Source organism: Macadamia integrifolia, chromosome 2 (genome assembly GCF_013358625.1).
Source record: "Macadamia integrifolia cultivar HAES 741 chromosome 2, SCU_Mint_v3, whole genome shotgun sequence".
Lineage (NCBI taxonomy): Eukaryota > Viridiplantae > Streptophyta > Magnoliopsida > Proteales > Proteaceae > Macadamia > Macadamia integrifolia.
In genome coordinates this window covers 27,310,240-27,328,069 of record NC_056558.1, presented here as the reverse complement: position 1 = coordinate 27,328,069, position 17,830 = coordinate 27,310,240, and the positions used below count along the sequence as shown (strand labels likewise).

The 17,830-nt window shown below is 35.7% G+C and overlaps 1 protein-coding gene across 4 annotated transcripts; it reads left to right on the top strand.

Moving 5' to 3' along the window:
• Nucleotides 1-8,069: 8,069 nt before the first annotated feature.
• On the top strand, nucleotides 8,070-16,580 carry LOC122070066 (YTH domain-containing protein ECT4-like). Of its 4 annotated transcripts, none has more exons than XM_042634178.1 (10): nucleotides 8,070-8,246; nucleotides 9,408-9,501; nucleotides 10,402-10,460; nucleotides 10,830-10,986; nucleotides 11,070-11,142; nucleotides 11,500-11,848; nucleotides 12,669-13,187; nucleotides 14,187-14,399; nucleotides 14,686-14,862; nucleotides 16,076-16,580. In XM_042634178.1, the coding sequence occupies exons 2-10, from the start codon at nucleotides 9,474-9,476 to the stop codon at nucleotides 16,271-16,273; spliced, it is 1,773 nt and encodes a 590-aa protein (XP_042490112.1). In that variant the 5' UTR covers nucleotides 8,070-8,246; nucleotides 9,408-9,473; the 3' UTR covers nucleotides 16,274-16,580. The 4 variants fall into 4 exon arrangements, with proteins under 4 accessions (XP_042490112.1, XP_042490099.1, XP_042490104.1 ...); XM_042634165.1 differs by having other exon boundaries at nucleotides 8,071-8,246; nucleotides 11,070-11,143; nucleotides 11,438-11,848; XM_042634170.1 differs by having other exon boundaries at nucleotides 8,072-8,224; nucleotides 11,070-11,143; nucleotides 11,438-11,848.
• Nucleotides 16,581-17,830: the final 1,250 nt, after the last annotated feature.

The window sequence follows — 17,830 nt, the reverse complement described above, 5'->3', positions numbered from 1 at the left end:
GTACTGGATGATGGTGATAATGACGAAGATGAAAATCACCTGGAGGACATACAAGCCCATTCTCTACGCTAATAGCACTACTAATATCCTCAAGTCAGAGGCCAACCCCTTTGACCTAGCTAGAACCATGGTGAATTTAAGATTAAAATCAAAAGTTGCTAACATATTTTGTGATAATCACTGCTTTCATCCTAACCTCAATCTCTTTAGGTACCTTTATTGGAATATGTGAAACATCAATTGCACCTGCACAATCATAGAAGACTAATTATTTATTAGGTCAATATGCATATGGTTGAGACTTTATAAGTACAACATATAATTTTAGGGTTCCAAACCTTAAAGTATAGCCACCGACTATCACTATCTTTGATAAATAAGTGTGTCAATGTAGATGGTTGGCAATTTTTTATTTTGATCTTAAAATCAATGGTTCTAGCCATGCACGTTGAAGCGGGAAGCCTTAGACTTGAGGATATTAGCTAATGCCATTAGCATAGAGAATGGGCCTGTTTGTCCTCAAGGTATGTGAATGGCACTATATTTATGCATATGATAGTTTATTTATTTTTCTCTTTTTGCCCTTTTAAGTATTAGTCTTTAGTTCTTGCTTATGTTTATGGTTAGGTTAATATTACATTGCTTATGCTAATTTCCACTTCTTCACATTTTATTACCCCATTTCAAAGCACTCGTTATCACATCAATGAGATACAAGGCGAGTATCAGAAAAAAAAATTATATAATAATAGACACTCGTCGCTTCATAATTGCATTGAGTATACCTTAGGTGTGTGGAATAAGGAGTTCAAAATAGTAAATGAAAAACCAATGTACTCTTTGGGAAAAAAAAAATCATTATTAATGTTAGCTTGTGCATTAGTGTAAAACTTTTTTAAGGGAGTAATACCACAAGACTCTATATTAATAAAGTGGATGGAGCTCTCTTGAACCAAGTTCACGATCCAGTGCCAATACTTGATATCCAAGTTACAGAGGGCATGAAGTCCCAAAATGGATTCAAGGATTCTACATATGTACAAACAACCATATATTATTAGTAATTTCCATAGATTAAATCATAACTAAGAGCATGTAAGGACTAAGGAGTCGAGTGAAAAGTGTAAAGAAGACCTTTAACAATTCCCATGGATTAAATGGATTCAAGGATTCAACATATGTACAAACAACCCTATGTAATTAATGCTTCCTATAGATTAAATCATAATTAAGAACATGTAAGGAGTCAAGTAAAAAGTGTAAAGAAGACCTATAGGGACTTTAGGAACATTCCTTGTCATTATCAACACGAGTGGCTTCGATTGGAGTACTGAACTCAAGCAATTAATATACTATAAAGATAGTGTCTGGAACTCCTATGTATCAATAAGTTGTGACCTTATATTGTTTATATTAATTGGATTGATATAATTCTTACATATATTGTGTATTGAGTTTTAATATGATATTTATGTTGCAAAAATATCTTAAAGCTAAGCACTACAATAAACAAAGAATTTAGATTTTAGTTCTTTGAGATTTGGGAGAACCTTTTGGTGAGGATACAACTAGTTAGTGGGTCCTAACTAAGGTCACAGAGTAACCACCATAGTCAATAGAGCTCGTTGGGGTTGGGGTTGGGGGAAGATCAAATGAGCTTTGATAACTTTGCTATGGGGTTAGGAGCTAATATGGTTGATGGTGACTCATAAGAGAATTTCTCTCCTTCCCAAGTTCTAGTGACATCGCTTTCTGGAGAGGGGACTAATCATTGAAATTGATTTACTCCTAGACTGAGACAGAGGCAAAGACATGGTGTTTACTCTCTGTAGATGGCTAGTATTGTTGAAAGCATGAACCATTTTGAATGCATCACCCGTATCAAATAGATTTGACATCTATGCTTAACACCATGGTGGAGGTCTCCCGTATGCTTGATGACTGGGTTGAAAGGTCATTTGATTATTTGAGTGAAAAGTCAGTGAATGAAAATGTACTTAATAGGGGTGTCAATCAGTCGGGCCAGGTTGGTCTCGGTTGGGCCTATGTCCTCGGATCATGACCTTTCTATTTAAGAAATGAGTTGGCCTCGGTCAGTTTCGTGTCGGGCTCGGTCAAATTCTAGGCTTCTCATAATCGGGCCTTAAACAATGTAATGTACTAATAAAGCCTTGAACGGACCTTAAACGGTCTTTCATTTTCTTAGATTTAAGATACTTTAATTTATTTTGTTAAATTATCAATAATTTTGAAAAGATATTACAATAAATTATAGTCAATAATTGATAAAAATGTCAATATATATCTATTCTATCCCAAAAAAAATTCAAAATATCTATATAAAAGGTTGGGTTAAACGTGTCAGTCCGAGTAGGGCTTGTAAATGGGCTGGGCAGGTCGGGAGGCCCATCGAGCTTACCCCTTGCACCGTGTACTATCTATTTATAAATGGACTAGGCTTAGGCTAGACACATTTATTAATCGGGTTGGTCAAGGTCAGGCCATAAATGTATCGAACTCGATCAGACCTATCGGTGTGAGCTTGGAATTGACACCACTAGTATTTATGACATATAATGTCCCATGCAGGGCATCTTTTGCATCTTTTCTTCAAAGGTTATGGATAGTAGTGGGTAGAGGGCCTTCAAATTTGTGGGCTTTTTTTTTTTAGGATAAATTGATGCTTTTTATATATTCAAGTTTATGGATTGTAGGATCAAATGCAACTTAAGAGCGAGGGAGTGAATTGGATTGTACCAATCTTAAACAAAACATAACAAACATTTATTAACAAACAATGATATGGCATAAATAACACAAATGATCGAGATAAACAAGTTAAGTGCTATGAGTAATCTAACAAGCATTTTAAAAAGAATAAAGTCTAAGGGAGAGATAGTACAAGTAAAGCACAGCACAATCTTAAGTCCACCACCTAGATCTATCGAACCATGGATTTCATCCATCAACATAATCCTTTTTAAATGGTAGGAATCAAGCCTTATAACCAATAATGGTCCCTAGCACTCAAACCACTGGTTAATGATTTCTTAAACCCAATCACAGTCCTTTGGATTGAGTACCTAGACCACTAGCCAATGATTTCTTTTTGCACACATGGTAAAACTTTAAACTTTTTACCTTATCGAATCCTTGTAGCCGACCCCATCAAGTTGGGATAAGGTTATGATTGTTGTTGGAGTAAAACTATAAGCTTCAAGTTCACACAAAAAAGACAAAAAGACCTCTTGCAAGTCAAAAATTAACCCAGTTAAGCATGTGATTTTAACAAGAACTTTGGAGTCTTTTCTCAAAATGATTTCTTTCTTTCAGCACTTTCTTGTGAACTCTTGTATGTATATATCTGAATCGATTCTTAGGACTCAAAGCCTCTACATCGGCAATAAATTAACCGTTATGTTTGCTATTAGAGACAAATATGCCTTTTCTAAAGGTGTGAAGTTTTCAATTTAATGTTTAAAATTGATTTATGAAAACATTTGAAAAATATTTAATTATCTTAGACTTTCAAGCCTTAATTTTGGTTCTAAGAAAATATATTATTTAGAGCTTATACAACAACAACCACAACACAACTTAGCCTTATAAACATCATTAAAAATGCCTAGAGTTCCACTCAGTTGGTTAGAGTCTAAGTGATGCATTTGATGAATAATTAATGAGCGGAACATCACTTTAGAACCACAGATGAATGTAACTTATTATAGAAAACTGTAAGCAACAAGGTTAATTGGATGTTTAAGTCAAACCACCTAAATTCTAGGGTTTATTCATTTAGGTCTTTTTTCTGTCTTTTATTGGGCTTTCACTCTTGTGGATATGGACATTAAGATTATATATAAACTGATAAACTAAAGCTCAAATAATCTTGATTCTTCGGGCCCATTTGGTATCGTTTCTGTTCCAGAAACGCCGTTTCGTGTCAAAAACGAAAATTTCAGTTTCTGTGTCGAAACGCAGTTTTTAAACGAAAAAATGGCGTTTCAAGATTTCAGATTTTTATCGGGATTTTTTATTTTTATTTTTTATTTTTTATTTTTTTATTTTTATTTATTTTTTGTAAAATGAAACGAAACTAGGAAGACGGAACTCCATTGGAGTTCCGTCCAATCTCGTTTTTTCAGTTTTTTTTTTTTCACTTTTTGTTCCAAAAAAACAGAAACGGACCATAAACGCACCAAACAGAAGATTCTGTTTTTTCGTTCCAATAGAACGAAAAAACTCCAAAAACGTTTTTTTATAACGATACCAAACGGAGCCTTCATGTAAGACTCTTTCATCTTGATTTGTTTCAAGTTCTTGAACCTCATATTACAAACGAGCATAGCTTCTCTATAGTAGATCATTATTTCATCGTCGGTTATCCTTCTTTATCAAGTTGAGTTTCATATCAATGACTTGGGTTCTGTATTTTCTTAAGCACATGAACAAACAAGTTAGAACGTCCAAACATATCAGACAAGGTTTTTATATCCAAAACACATAATTAGCATATAACCTTTTGGTTCAACATGGATAATGGATGTCATTAATATGCATGGGTCTATATTTCATAATTGATACAAGTTAGCTTGACTTCTTTAAATTTATTATACTTTGATATTTCACTCCTATCTTTCTTTCATTTTTTTTTCTTCTGATATTTATTCAAACTATATTAATTAAATTATGTTGGTTGGTCCTATAATTTTTTGTATTAAAATTATGAACCCACATTACATACAATGGGGGAGAGAAGTTCCCTTAATAAATTTTTAGGGCCTATATTTTATGTCATTCTTGTAATTATATTATGGTCTTAGCAACTTTAACGCCCCATTGCCAATCAAACAATCAAGGGGGTGGTAATTTTAACTTTCCCACTTCAACCAAACAAGCATAGAGTGGAAAAGTTACCCACAACTTACTATCATTTGCTTTTCTTGTTAATCTCATCCCCACTAACATGTTAGCTCCAGTCCTAAACTTTTCCACCCCTTTTGTCTTTTAGGCCCCGTTTGTTTGGAGGGGTTCATGGGGATTATCTGACATGTGGAGCCCACAAGCTTATAGGGGTGAGTAACCGGAATGGAAAAATGGGGAATGGTATTGTAGCATCTCACCCCTAGAAGTTTGGTTAGATAGTACTTAGGAGGTGAGAGAGGAGAGAGAAAAACAAATACATCACAGTGACGATAAAACCCATAAAAGACTATAGGTTTCCCAACCCATCGGAAAAGATGAAACATGTAACAGAACTGTCAACTGTGATCAAATTGCACCCAAGCGAGAACTCGAGACAGACTAATGAACCCTCACCAAATCAAGAAGAGGCATTGCAGCAAAACAGACTCGAATGGGATCTGAAGCAATGTTGAAGCACAGATATGGAACAAAGCAGAAATTCAAATCTGTGATGGACCCACCAACTTGAAAATGCTTCATCAGTTACCATATTTTTAGGATTTCTTTATTTTGCTTAAATAATCCCTTGGGGGAGGGATCCACGCGCCATTCATATGTGTTGGCAATTCTTATTGCCAAGCCAATGGGTGCGTGTGAGGGGGTGCTTCATGATTTTTATATATAGGGCCAACTTGATTAGGGAGAAAATGTATATCATTTTCCCTAATCATTTTTTTTTATTTTCAAATTGACCTTAACTAATGTATGTCAAGCATAAGCCTATTGGAGCACTTCTTCTTTTGGCTTTGAGTGAAAAGATTTCAAATATCAAATTTTCATTGAATCCATGCTTGAGGGGGTAATCTGGATCACCTCACCCTGGGGTGATTCCGCTTGGCTGATAGCCATTCATAGGGGGTCTAACAGTGGAAGGTTGGATCAGCCGCGGGACGTCCCCCTGTGAGGAGTTGATCTAAATCTTGCTTTAGGTTTGCTAAAATCTAAGAAGATGTTAGTGGGCTATAGGTATAAAAATGGAGTGGGACTCAACTCTATGCCCTCACTATGAATTAAAATAGCATGTCTTTCAATTAAATTGCACATGATATTTTTGGTGTCGAGGAACAACCTCTACACGAAGCAGGGGTAAGGCCCTCCCCTAGACCCCACAATGATGGAAACCATGACCAGTGGTACACCTTTTTTTTTTTTTTTTTTTTTTTTTTTTTTTTTATTTATGGTTTTTCGAGTGGGGGTAAAATTTGTGTAAATGTATACCCTAAGGTCTTATGCTCACTAGTCAAACTTCAATCCAATATGAGATTGTTAAGTTTTAAAACAAAGTATACCAGGGACTATCAAGGATATTGGAAAAAGATTTTTCTTTAATAAAAATCAAAGCACATAGATTTGGTACCAAATGGATAGCCCTAAAGCATGGTTAGAAAGATTTCTAATGGTTTTGGCTATTTTTGTAGGCACATGAAATGAATACTAAAGGAAAAAAAAAAAAAAAGGAAAAAAAGAATATTGTGCTTTTCCAGTTGCTAGTTCGTTATTGAAAAAGAAATTTTTTTTTTTGCCAAATTTAAATCAACTTATAATGGTGAAATTAGCCAGCTTCTTCTTTCAAAATTTACTTTTGAAAATTTAAATTTTGCAAGAGCATTTTATCTTTTAATTTATATTTTCTTCAACATTGATCATTCCTTGGTAACCACATCTGACCATTCTTAACAAATTCTTGAATAATTTGGTTTGACAAATATATGGACTAAATCCGAACTAGTTTGAATATTTTCAAAATATTCATGAATTTTTTGGGGAGTCCATGAATAATTCATCCTGAAAAATTGTAAAAAAAGAAAAAAGAAAAAAGAAAAGAGGGGGTCATAGAGAATAATTCCTTAATAATTTGTGGAAGCCAAATAATTCACAATCTTTATCTATTTATAACTAAAATAGATAAAAATTTGAATCTTCAAAATTGTAATAAAAAATGCAAGGAATAGACCAAATTTTTTGTTCTTAAAGTTCCAAACTTTTTCCATGTATTTCTATTTGATCAAATTTTGATCACATTTTTTAAATTGGAAAAAACAAATTAAACTCAAATTATTCTTTAATCCAAAATTTTTAACATTCGCTGAGTTTTATTCTTGGGTGCAACAATCTATTAGTTAAATTTGATATCTTCCACTATTCCTCTCACTAATTCTACCCAAAAAAATGGTACAAGAAATCCAAAATCATCATGTTCAAAACAAGTTGTTAATACAAGGAATGAATACGAAGAGGAAGAGCTAGGTTTCTACAACAATAAGAGGGAGAAAAATGAATTGATAAGGAAAGAATAAAAATGTTGTCTAGGTTTATGTTATTTCACAATCATGACAATTAATAGTAAACTCAAGGCAATTTGGGAAAACAAAATCAAGTTAGGTCGATCTCGGTCGGGCAGAACCATCAATCATATGTTTCAATCAATCTTGATTAGGTGACCGTTGGGCTAGTACCTTCCACTAGGATTGATCGAATAATAATCAGTTGGTGCATGAGTCTGACATGTTAAGTGATCAATCAATCAAGTCTGGGTTTTAACAAATCAATTTCGATGCAAAAGCGTAGAATCAAACCCATCTCCCTGCTTCCTACTCCCTCTCTTTGATCTATGAATGAATCAAATTAAATTCATTACAAATTGAATTTACAAATCATTTTTTAAAATCGACACTATAAACCAAATATAAATTAATTGTGAACTAAATGAAACAAAAACCGATTAAAAACAGTAAAATTAAAACCATATGAAAATGATTTTTATTTTAACTTATTCCTATCCAATGCGATCTTTGTTTCACCTTATCAAAATGTAAATCAAAACAAAATTGGACCAAATAAACAAAATCACGTTGACACCCTTATCCCTAGGGAGTCAATGGAGGTCATTCTGGTAATTTTAGCAAAAAGATTAAAAAAAAAGTCTGCTTTTCCATTTTTGTTTTGCTTTTTGAATCTTCGTTTCCAAATTTTCTTTACCGCCCTTGCTTTGTTTCTTCCCTCTAAGCTCTTTGATCTAACGGTCCATAATACTTGCTTAAGAAAGCAGGACGATGTATTATACGTCGGATCTGAATCAAGGGTTACACATTCGCCTCCCTTTTCCCTCTTTCAATAAGCTCACAAGTACCCTCCTCTCTCTCTTTTCTCCCTCTCCCCTTCACTCCCTCCCTCCCTGGACAGGTTCCTGCGTTTCCCTCTGGTTTACGTCGGCGAAGTGCTTGAAGAGAGGATCCGGAGCTGGAGGGTTAGATCTGAAGTGGGTATCGGGAGTTTGAAAGGTGGTTTTCTTGCTTATTCTTGGCTATCGTTTGTTTCTTTTCTCAGTGAGATCGGAGTCCAGCTTTATCTATGTAGGAAGCTTTGAGATTGTCTGTTTGAGAAGTTTTTGGTGGGGTTTTCGCTTTTCAAATTGAGTGTATTTGATGTTAGAATCTATGTTTTTCTTGCTTAGAAAGCATTGAAGATCTTTGCTTCAAGATGAGAGTTCTTTGCAGCTCAAGAACGCTATTTCTTTCAGAATTCATGGCTTTGTTTCTGATATTTGTTTAATTTCTTTCTCCTTTAAATGATTAAGTGCAAACTCATTAGGAGAACGGGAAAGAAAGTCTTTTCTCCTGTGAAAACGCATAGAAATTTTTTCCTTTATGGGTTCGCTGCAGAAGCTTGAAATTCGAACTTTCCTCTGTGAAATAAATTTTCTCAATTTTCGAAGGAAAAAAACAAAAAAGGGTTTTTTTCTTTTTTTCATTCAAAGAACACATGAAAATTCTGACTGTAGATGAAGTTGGAATTTTCTCTACCTTCGAAGAAAAAAAAATCTGATCTTGATATTTACAACTGATAATAAATATTTTTGCGAAAATTTCTTCAATATTTTTATTTAATTGAAAATTTCCCAACCTTTACTGATTGTGAAATTAGGGTTTGTTTAATTTTTTTTTTCTAAATATTTAAATTATTGTTAGCGATCACTTTCTTGGGGAGAATCTTGTTCGTATCTATTTATGACGAATGGAATCTTTTCCTTGTACACCTACACCACTAGGGCTTTCCAGAAGGCCCAGAAATCCGGAGTCTTGTGCGCAGTGTGCTTCAAGCGTATTCCCATGTGGTCTTTGGTTCTGGTCGTGCTATCTTACGCCATGGTGTATGATATGAAGAGATTTATATGGGTCTTCTTTCTTTTTCTTATTTTGTTATATTGAATTCTCTTTCATTTTTTTATGCTTTGGTTGAAGAGGACAGTTCAGGGTTTAGACTTCTTAGAGTCCTTGTGACTAAGAAGAGCTTTTTTTAAATATAATTTTTCCAAAGTTATTTATAAATAGTTGCTGAATTTGGAAGCTTTGTTGGACTCTTATTTAACTAGCTTAGTTTACGTTTTGGATTTTCCTTCCTTTCTAAGCTAGAGGTTGTTCTTTGGGTTCCTTCTGTTTCAGAGGTGGGAATTGTGAAGCCAGTTCGTGCCCTCAAATTCTGAAGGGGTGGTTATCGTTTCTTCAGTGATGGCTGGTGAGAAGAAAGTGGAGAAAAGTATCCTCCAAGTCAAAAATTTTCCTTGTGTGACTTCCTATTTAAAGTTGATTGAAAAGTTTGTATGAAGCTATGTTTGGTTTTTTGTTTTGTTTTTTTTGTTTTTTTTGTTTTTTTTTTAATTTGAAGTAGATGATGATTTTAATCGTCTATTCCGGGACTGGAATTGTCTTAAATTACTAGAAAGTGTCATGTTTCTGATAGATGGTGCATTAATTTCTAAGGTTCTTTATTCTGTACTGTCTTTGTGAGAAGAAGCAATTTGATAGAGCTGGGCTTAGGTTAGGAGTGAACTAGGGCCTTTTTTCAGTCTTATGATATATAGAGGCTTATTGAATTGGGAAATCCAAAATTTCCATACCTGTCATGGTGGCTAGGCAATTTAGGGCGTTGGAGGGGGCCTGCAAGGTGCTTGACTAGGTGATGCCTTGATAACTATGAAAAATTTCCATTACTCCTTGGTGATTCTGAGTCTGACGACTTCTCTCACTTTACTCGAATGAATTAATTCTTTGCTATATATTTAATCAAAGGGTTTTGTAAGTTATGATATGTTTATTTTTTCCCCTACTTTTTGGTCTCTCCCCCACACACCCCACCCAAAAAAAAAAATTGTTTTTACAACTCAGTCTAGGAGGTGATTTGTCTGTTTGATAGTCCAGATTGGTGATAATGAATGCTTAAGGACCAGTTGAAGTGTAACAAACCTGATGATTATCACATTCTCCACTTTTCAAAAAGTTAAACAAAAATTTGTATTCTATTCTGAAAATTCACAAAATGCTTACCGAAGCTGGTTTGTTGCTTTTTCTGTCGTACTATCATTGGCTAAAATAGGTTTCCTGTTTATTTAAGTAACACATGAGTGTATGTTTTCTTCCCTTAACTACATTTATCCAGCTAAGGTGAAGGCAGATTCAAAGCATGTTCCTTTGGCTGATTTGGATGAGAAAGATGTGGTATGTGATCTCTTGGACATTATTGCATTCATTCTTACTCCCCATAATGCTTCTCTTTTAGTTTTTTGGTGATGACTTAGTTTTTAATATCGATGCGGCTGTGTTTAGATGGAAAATTATCAAATTTTTTTTTTAATATACTTCATTCTTTCCTGGGCCATATTTGTTAAAGACAACTGATGCGTTTAAAAAATTTTTGGGTTATTATGTGCGGGATATATAACTTTTTTGGTTTGGGGAAGCCATATATCCTCTTCATGTTGATGATGGTTGTGAGTGTTAAGACACTCTAATCCCATCTTACGGTGTGTCCTTGTTCTTATTGTGGTCCTCGTGTTCACTTTAAAGGCCTTCTAACTTTCCTCTCAGGCTTCTGGAAAAGATGGAAACCCATCTGATTCGACTTCTTCCGTATTCTCATCAGGTGATGCTACGTCTAGCATCAAAGGTGGGACGGAGCAACAGCCGGTTGCAGATCAAGGTGTTTACTATCCAACCGCTAGTTGTTATGGTTACTACTACCCAGGTTAGTTGTTTTGAAAATTTTAATTCTCTCCATTAGATACTGATGGAGTTGAAGCTGAGTTACTTTTCTTAATTATTCTGCAGGGTACAATGGGGCATACCCTGAATGGGATGACCGTAGCTATTTTAATGCAGATGGTTCAGAGGTGACATACCAAGTAAGTTCATTAGCACTGTTACTGAGGTTGAACTGTTTGAGTGAATCCTGAGACTTCTATATCCGTATCTTTTCCTGTTGTTTGATGGGTATGCTCTGTTAAGTGAAGACATGTGAATTTGTGTCCTTCATAGGTCTAATAGCTATATAATCTTCTATCTTTATGGAGGTAGCAAATGTTGATAGTTCTACTTTCCTCAAATGGTGTACAGCTGCATCTTATGTGGACTTCTTACTGCAAAATTTTGCTTATTTTCTTAAGCTTGTCCTTACTTTTTTGTGATGCTATTCTCAGGGTATGCAATCGGACAATGGTTCTCTTGTTTATTATGTGCCTGGATATAACCCATATGTTTCAGGGCCTTTGATGGGTGTTGATGGGCAATGTGTTGGTCAACAACCATTCTTTACTTCATCGGGATATCTCCAGCCTCCTGTTGCCTATGGTTCAGAAGCAATGCCACCTTACTCATGGGATTCAATATTCGTTGGGGATGCCCTGAATGGATCTGCACCTGGAGTCACAGGTCCAAAGGCTAATTCTTCTAGTTCAGCTCCTATCCCCGTGGTGAAATCAAAAGACTTGAAGTCTATAAAGACAAATGGTTCTGCAGTTCCGTTGGATTCGAAGTCACGTCTTTCTACAGCCTCATCAAACTTCTCTAAATCAGCTCTTCCAAATCAAAATCTCAAAGCCTTCAATAAGGTATTTATATGCTCAGAGGCAAATTCCTTTTTATAAGAGGCTAGAGTTGATTTTTAATTTTCACCCACAATTGATGCTGAATGGTATGGCCTCCAATTTGTTTCTTTTTTTTTTTTCTTTCACAACTGCAACCACCCATCCAAAAAATTAATAATAATAAATAACCCCCCCCCCCCAGCTGGTGCCCCCACCCAGACCAAACTCTAACAACACTAAAGCTCCCAACAAAAAAAATTTCCTCTTTACAGTGTATGAAACATGAATGAATTGATACCGTATGGTACTGCCAACCTTTTGTGTTTTGGTATGACCACATTTGTGTTTATTTACTACTACTACTACTGAGGAAGAAAGTTTCCTGTCCGAAAGCGTGGCTCCCGAGCAGGCACCCTTGTTTCTGTTTCTCTCCTCCTCCCTGTAAAAGAACCTCCCTGCCCCCCATAGATTGAACTAAAAGGGGGTGCTGATTGGGTCTTGCGCAGGCGTAGGAGCCACGTGCCTGGGCAGAGAACACTTCCCCTACTAATAACACAACCACACGTCTCCACTCCCCCTCATTTGTGCAATTCAACCATAGAGCAAAACGCAGGTGCCCAACCAGACCAAGCTCTAATATCACCAAAGTACCAATATAAAATCTCTCTCAATATATATATATTATAAAATATAATCAAGCTGGATCATTGAATCAACCACTTGTATTTACTTTGAAAGAACTTGTTAGTGGGCATGCTTTTTTCCTTGTGGGGAATTCTCTGCCTGTGAATTGAGTCATGTTTCTTCTTTATTGGCTTTGTAATGTGAATTTGTTTATCTTCAGGTGCTGCCCCAGTTGGGTTCTAATTTTCAATCAGCTGGGTTTGGGAAAGGTTTTGATCCTATGAGAAAGTTCTCTTCATTCTCTAACCAAGGGCAAGGTTTCTTCCCGCAAAATGGTGGCATGAACTACAGACCAAATGGCCGGACCTGGGCTGGCAGCGACAGATTTAAGCTTATAGACAATTTTTATCAGACTAGACAGTTTGAACCCTCTAGGGAGCTAAACTGTGGACCTAGGGCACAAAAATTTGGTCCTTTGAACTCAACAGCTGAGAAGGATAATGTGGGTCTCACTGTTCCAAGCGATAGATTTAATCTCCAAGATTTTAAGACGACATTTGAGAATGCAAAATTCTTTGTCATAAAGTCCTACAATGAAGATGATATTCATAAGAGTATCAAGTATGATGTGTGGTCAAGTACTCCAAATGGAAATAAGAAGCTGGATGCAGCATTTCATGATGCAGAGACAAAATCGAGCGAGACAAGCACAAAGTGTCCTGTTTTCCTTTTCTTCTCGGTGAGTGCAAAAAAGATTGCATTATACATGGTGATTCTTTTATTTAAAAGAAAAATCATATGCTTTAATGATTCTTTTATTCCATGAAAAAAAAGCGTTTGGTATGCAACAATTTTTTTCTGTAGGAGCCTTCAGTTCCTGGTGACCTGGATTGCTATTTTGTGCTCTTGGTGGTTGTAATGCAACAGGGGCTTGTGTTCTTGCTTACTGTTTAGTGGTGAGAAGTATATGGATCCTCTGATATTTTCATGAGAGGTGCAGTCTCGGATGATGAATCTCTAACAAATATTTTGTAACCGCTGTTGAGGCTCGACTTTGTGGCATCCCAGCCTACTTATGAGAGCTGGAGAAATTCAAATTTGACCATTTCATCTAGGCATATGTAATAATTTTTTTTTGGGTGTGTGTGTGTGGGGGGGTGTTCTGGCCTTTGTCTGGTGGATCGATGAAAGTCTTGGTTTTATCTCAAGCCCAGCTGTTTCTGGTAGGTTTCTAACTAAAGTGATGGAGCAACAGAAGGATTAAATGGGTGTGATAGACTTTTTTGAAACGTCTGTTGAAATTGTATGACTTCTTTTTCTATAGACCATTCGGTAAGCAATTGGCTTTTGTGTCAACTGCCAAGAATAAAATAGATTTATTATTATTATTATTATTATTATTATTATTATTATTATTATTATTATTGTTTTTAATTTAAATTTGGCAGGGTGGGCGGGTGGGGATCAGTCGATTCTATTTTCATCCCATTAGGATACCTTTGTCATGATGCTAGGACATCACCTATAGCAAAGCTTCATTAGCTAGCATGTAGATATTTATAGATCATATTTCTATGGATAATGCACGTGGAACTCCACTATGGGACCGTCAAAATTGCTGTAGTTCACCTATGGGAAAATATGTAGATCATTGCTTATATGTAATTTCAATATTTGTTCTATAATGTTATAATTATCATCAGGCACCCAGTTTTACTGTCTTATCTGTTACTTACAGGTAAATGGAAGTGGGCAGTTTGTAGGCGTTGCTGAAATGATTGGGAAGGTAGATTTCAAGAAAGACATGGACTTTTGGCAACTGGACAAGTGGAATGGATTCTTTCCTGTAAAGTGGCACATAATAAAGGATGTCCCCAATAGTCAGTTGCGGCACATCATACTTGAGAACAATGATAACAAACCTGTGACATATAGTAGAGATACACAGGAGGTACCTTCTTCATTCTTCATGTAGCACAGTAATTCATTGCTCTAAGCTGGAAAACATGGAATGATAAAAGGCATATGACTGGGTTGGAGGAATCCTTTTCTGTACATGTGCAATGTTCGAGTTAACAGTTGTTATCTATAATTATTGTTTTATTTACACTTCATTGTTAAGTTTTATTGAAAACTTGGCTACTGTTCGTATTATAACCCATGCATTTTTTTTACTTGTTCTTTGTATGGTCCTCACCAACATTGTTGTCTTTTGTTTTTTATTTGTTGTTTTGCAGATAGGATTGAAACAAGGCTTAGAAATGCTAACCATTTTCAAGAATTTTCCAATTAAAACCTCAATGTTGGATGATTTTAACTTCTATGAAGAGCGGGAGAGGACACTGCATACCAGGAAGGGCAATAAGCCCTCATCATCTCCGGAGATGGAGGTGTACAGGAACGATGGTCTAACGGTAAAATTTGATAACTTTTCTTTATCATTCTTCTATGACTGGGTGATTAAGGAAGACTATTCCATATAGAGTGTTGCTTTGATGCCAATGTGATACAATTGAAGATGACAATTTATTCAGTTAATTTCTAGGTTCAGTTTTGGATTCCTTTACCTCAATTATGTCCAAGAAAAATTAAGTCCTTTAGATCAAGTTTTGCAATTCAATTTACTTCACAGGTTTCAGGAACTCAAATGAAGTTTGAATTCCATGTGGAGATGTAAATGGATAGTCAAAAATCTAATTTCATGCGGATTTGTTATCTTGCATTCTGAATTTTATCCAGATTATTGGGTATTGTGTATTGGGTATGGATTTGATCCCTTTTTGTATGCAGAGGGTAATTGAATATAGCTTCAGATATTGATGTATTTGCTCTGATTCTAAGTTATGGTCACAGTTAATTAATGAAAAAAAACAATGCTACTTGGTCACATGGTTCCTGTGCTCAGACACAGGAGCCTGCAAAATTACCCCCTGCCCCCCATGAAATCAAGAACCCCATCTATGTTAATTCTCCAACACACACTCTCATTGGCCCCTGTGCTGCTGCAGTGGCCATGCGACCAGGTTTCGATCTCTTGCCCTTAGTTAATTAATTAAATTAACCATATGTTATCAGATTGAATTTGGATGATCTGATGAAATATCCGTTGGATATGAAATTGAACTTGCGGATTTGCTAATTGGATGTCCCATCAAATATGTTAATAAAAGGAGGTGTTGCTCAATTCTTAATAATCCTCATTCTTACTTAAAATTAATAGCAATTGAATGGGAGATCACAGTCATAACTACTTCACCCCTTGGTATTCTTGGTCTTGGATATCATGCAGCTTTTGATTTGTTATAAGAGAATATGGTCCTAGTGCGCTAGTTTTCTAGATTAGTTTGTGAGCATTTGCATATTCCCTTGGCACTTATACTCTAAACATTTGAATTTTCATCTAATTTTGATATGATTTCTGTGGAGCAAAGTACATGAAGATTTTGAGTGGTTACTGTCATTAGATCATCTCATTCATGGTAGGAAATAATAACAATTACACCTGGATCACTGAACCCCTGAGTATCAGTTCTTCCTATATTGCGATGACACTAGTGGGATTTTTCTTGTGGCTGCTGCCTAGCTGATTATCTAAATTTACCTGACATCAATTTATGTCTTTTTCAGCCGAAGCATTTGGAAGCAGGAGTCAAGAAAGTTGAACTTGCGTCAACAAAGGCCAAGAGAAATTCTGATCCCAAGACATCTCTCGTTGCCCTCACAAAAAATCTCTCGCTCAATTCACAAATGCCAAAAAGAAGTGCTGGAAAGGATTCAATTAAAGAGTCAAACATATCTATCGTCACTGCTAGACCGCAGGGTTAGCTCATAGGCAGTGCCTTCTGGGTTGATGGTGCATATTGGCAAGTTTGCTGGCTGAATCATCCATTTGCTGCTGCTGTGTACCATAATAGTCTTCAATCCCCTTGGCCCTTGTTCTGTTCTGTTCTGTTCTGTTTGGGTTTTGTTCCCATCCTTTATGTTAGGGTTATTTGAAAATGATTTTTTTTTATTTTATTTTTTAATTTCATCCTTTTTTTATTTAAGATTATTAGAGCCCTGTTCTTTAGTCCTGTAGCTATTATTATTATTTTTTAATTATAATGCAACCAATAGTTAAGTTATTGGCTAACTTACAATGTCGAGTCAATTCAATTTGAAAACATGCAATTTCCTTCCAGATCTCTCTCCCTGATTATTAGTGGAAGTTTACTTTGGATATGCCTTTTTTTTTTGGCTGAATCTCTTTAGGACTAGAACTAGGGCTGAGATAAGGTTAATTATTCATTAGGGCTTAAATTTTTTATTTTCTTATACAATTCTAACTTGAATTGATATTTGTGGATTCATCTACAGACTAATCCAAATATGCATTAATTGGCTCTGTTTGTACGTTTGGGGTTGATTGTAATTAAATTGCTCCCCTTTCCAGAAATGTTCTCCATGCAGAAGACAACCCTAGTGTTAGATGAGTTTTTTTAATACTCCTAGAGAATAAATGTATACCAAACAGAGCTTGCCATTTTGGAAAATTAGGTTTAAAAAATCGAGTGGAGGAACTGTTGAGGAGTATCACCGAACGGCTTGGTGAGTCTAGGCCACTGGGGCACACATCCCAAATGTCTCTCAGCCATCTGATGTGCATTGGATGGATTGATGCAGTTGAGAGGATCACGTTCCGTAAAAATGAATACAAATTGGGGTTATATTCGATATGCATTCTTTGAATATCTTCGGAGTCTATAAATAACGCATTATGAAATTGGATTCTATCCATTTTCTCACTTTATAATGCTCTTTTTTCTCGATCCAAAATTTATTCGAAGATTACATACCAAATGCAATATAGGTGTTTGCTACTTTGCTTAAGTGGAGGAAAATGAAAAAAGCCTGGGTGGCTAGTTTGTTAGTCAATTGCTGTCCTAACAAGTTTATGAGATTCATGTAGTCTAAGACCCTTCAAGAGTGATGTCCTATTTGTGGTCAATAGTGCCACGACGTGCAGTGTTGTACCCTAATTAGCTAGATATTGGTATGTTGTTATATACTTGGTATCTCATTCAAGGGAAAGCCCCACCCTGTGTCTGGCAGCAGTCGCTCTGTTCTTGGATACAGATCTTTTCTGCCATGGGAGCATGGTTCCTGCATCTTTGTGAGGGTCAATCGAAGCGCACACATAAGTATCAACAGAGGTGAAAATAGGGTGTTGAATGGGGGGTGGGGTGGTTATTTCATCCCACCATATAAAAGGAACTGCCAAACAGAAGATCAATGAATATGTAAGCATTTAAGCAGCCATAATGCTTGATTGTGATGATGCGAAAGTCTGGTACAACATGTATGTTGGCATTAATTTTATTGGGTTACAGAGTGATTCTTAGA

Coding starts and splice junctions, on each gene's coding strand:
- LOC122070066 (XM_042634165.1), top strand. CDS start 9,474: ATGGCTGGTGAGAAGAAAGTGGAGAAAA. Junction 11,144..11,437: donor GTTCAGAGGTGACATACCAA/GTAAGTTCATTA, acceptor TGCTATTCTCAG/GGTATGCAATCGGACAATGG. Junction 11,849..12,668: donor ATCTCAAAGCCTTCAATAAG/GTATTTATATGC, acceptor GTTTATCTTCAG/GTGCTGCCCCAGTTGGGTTC.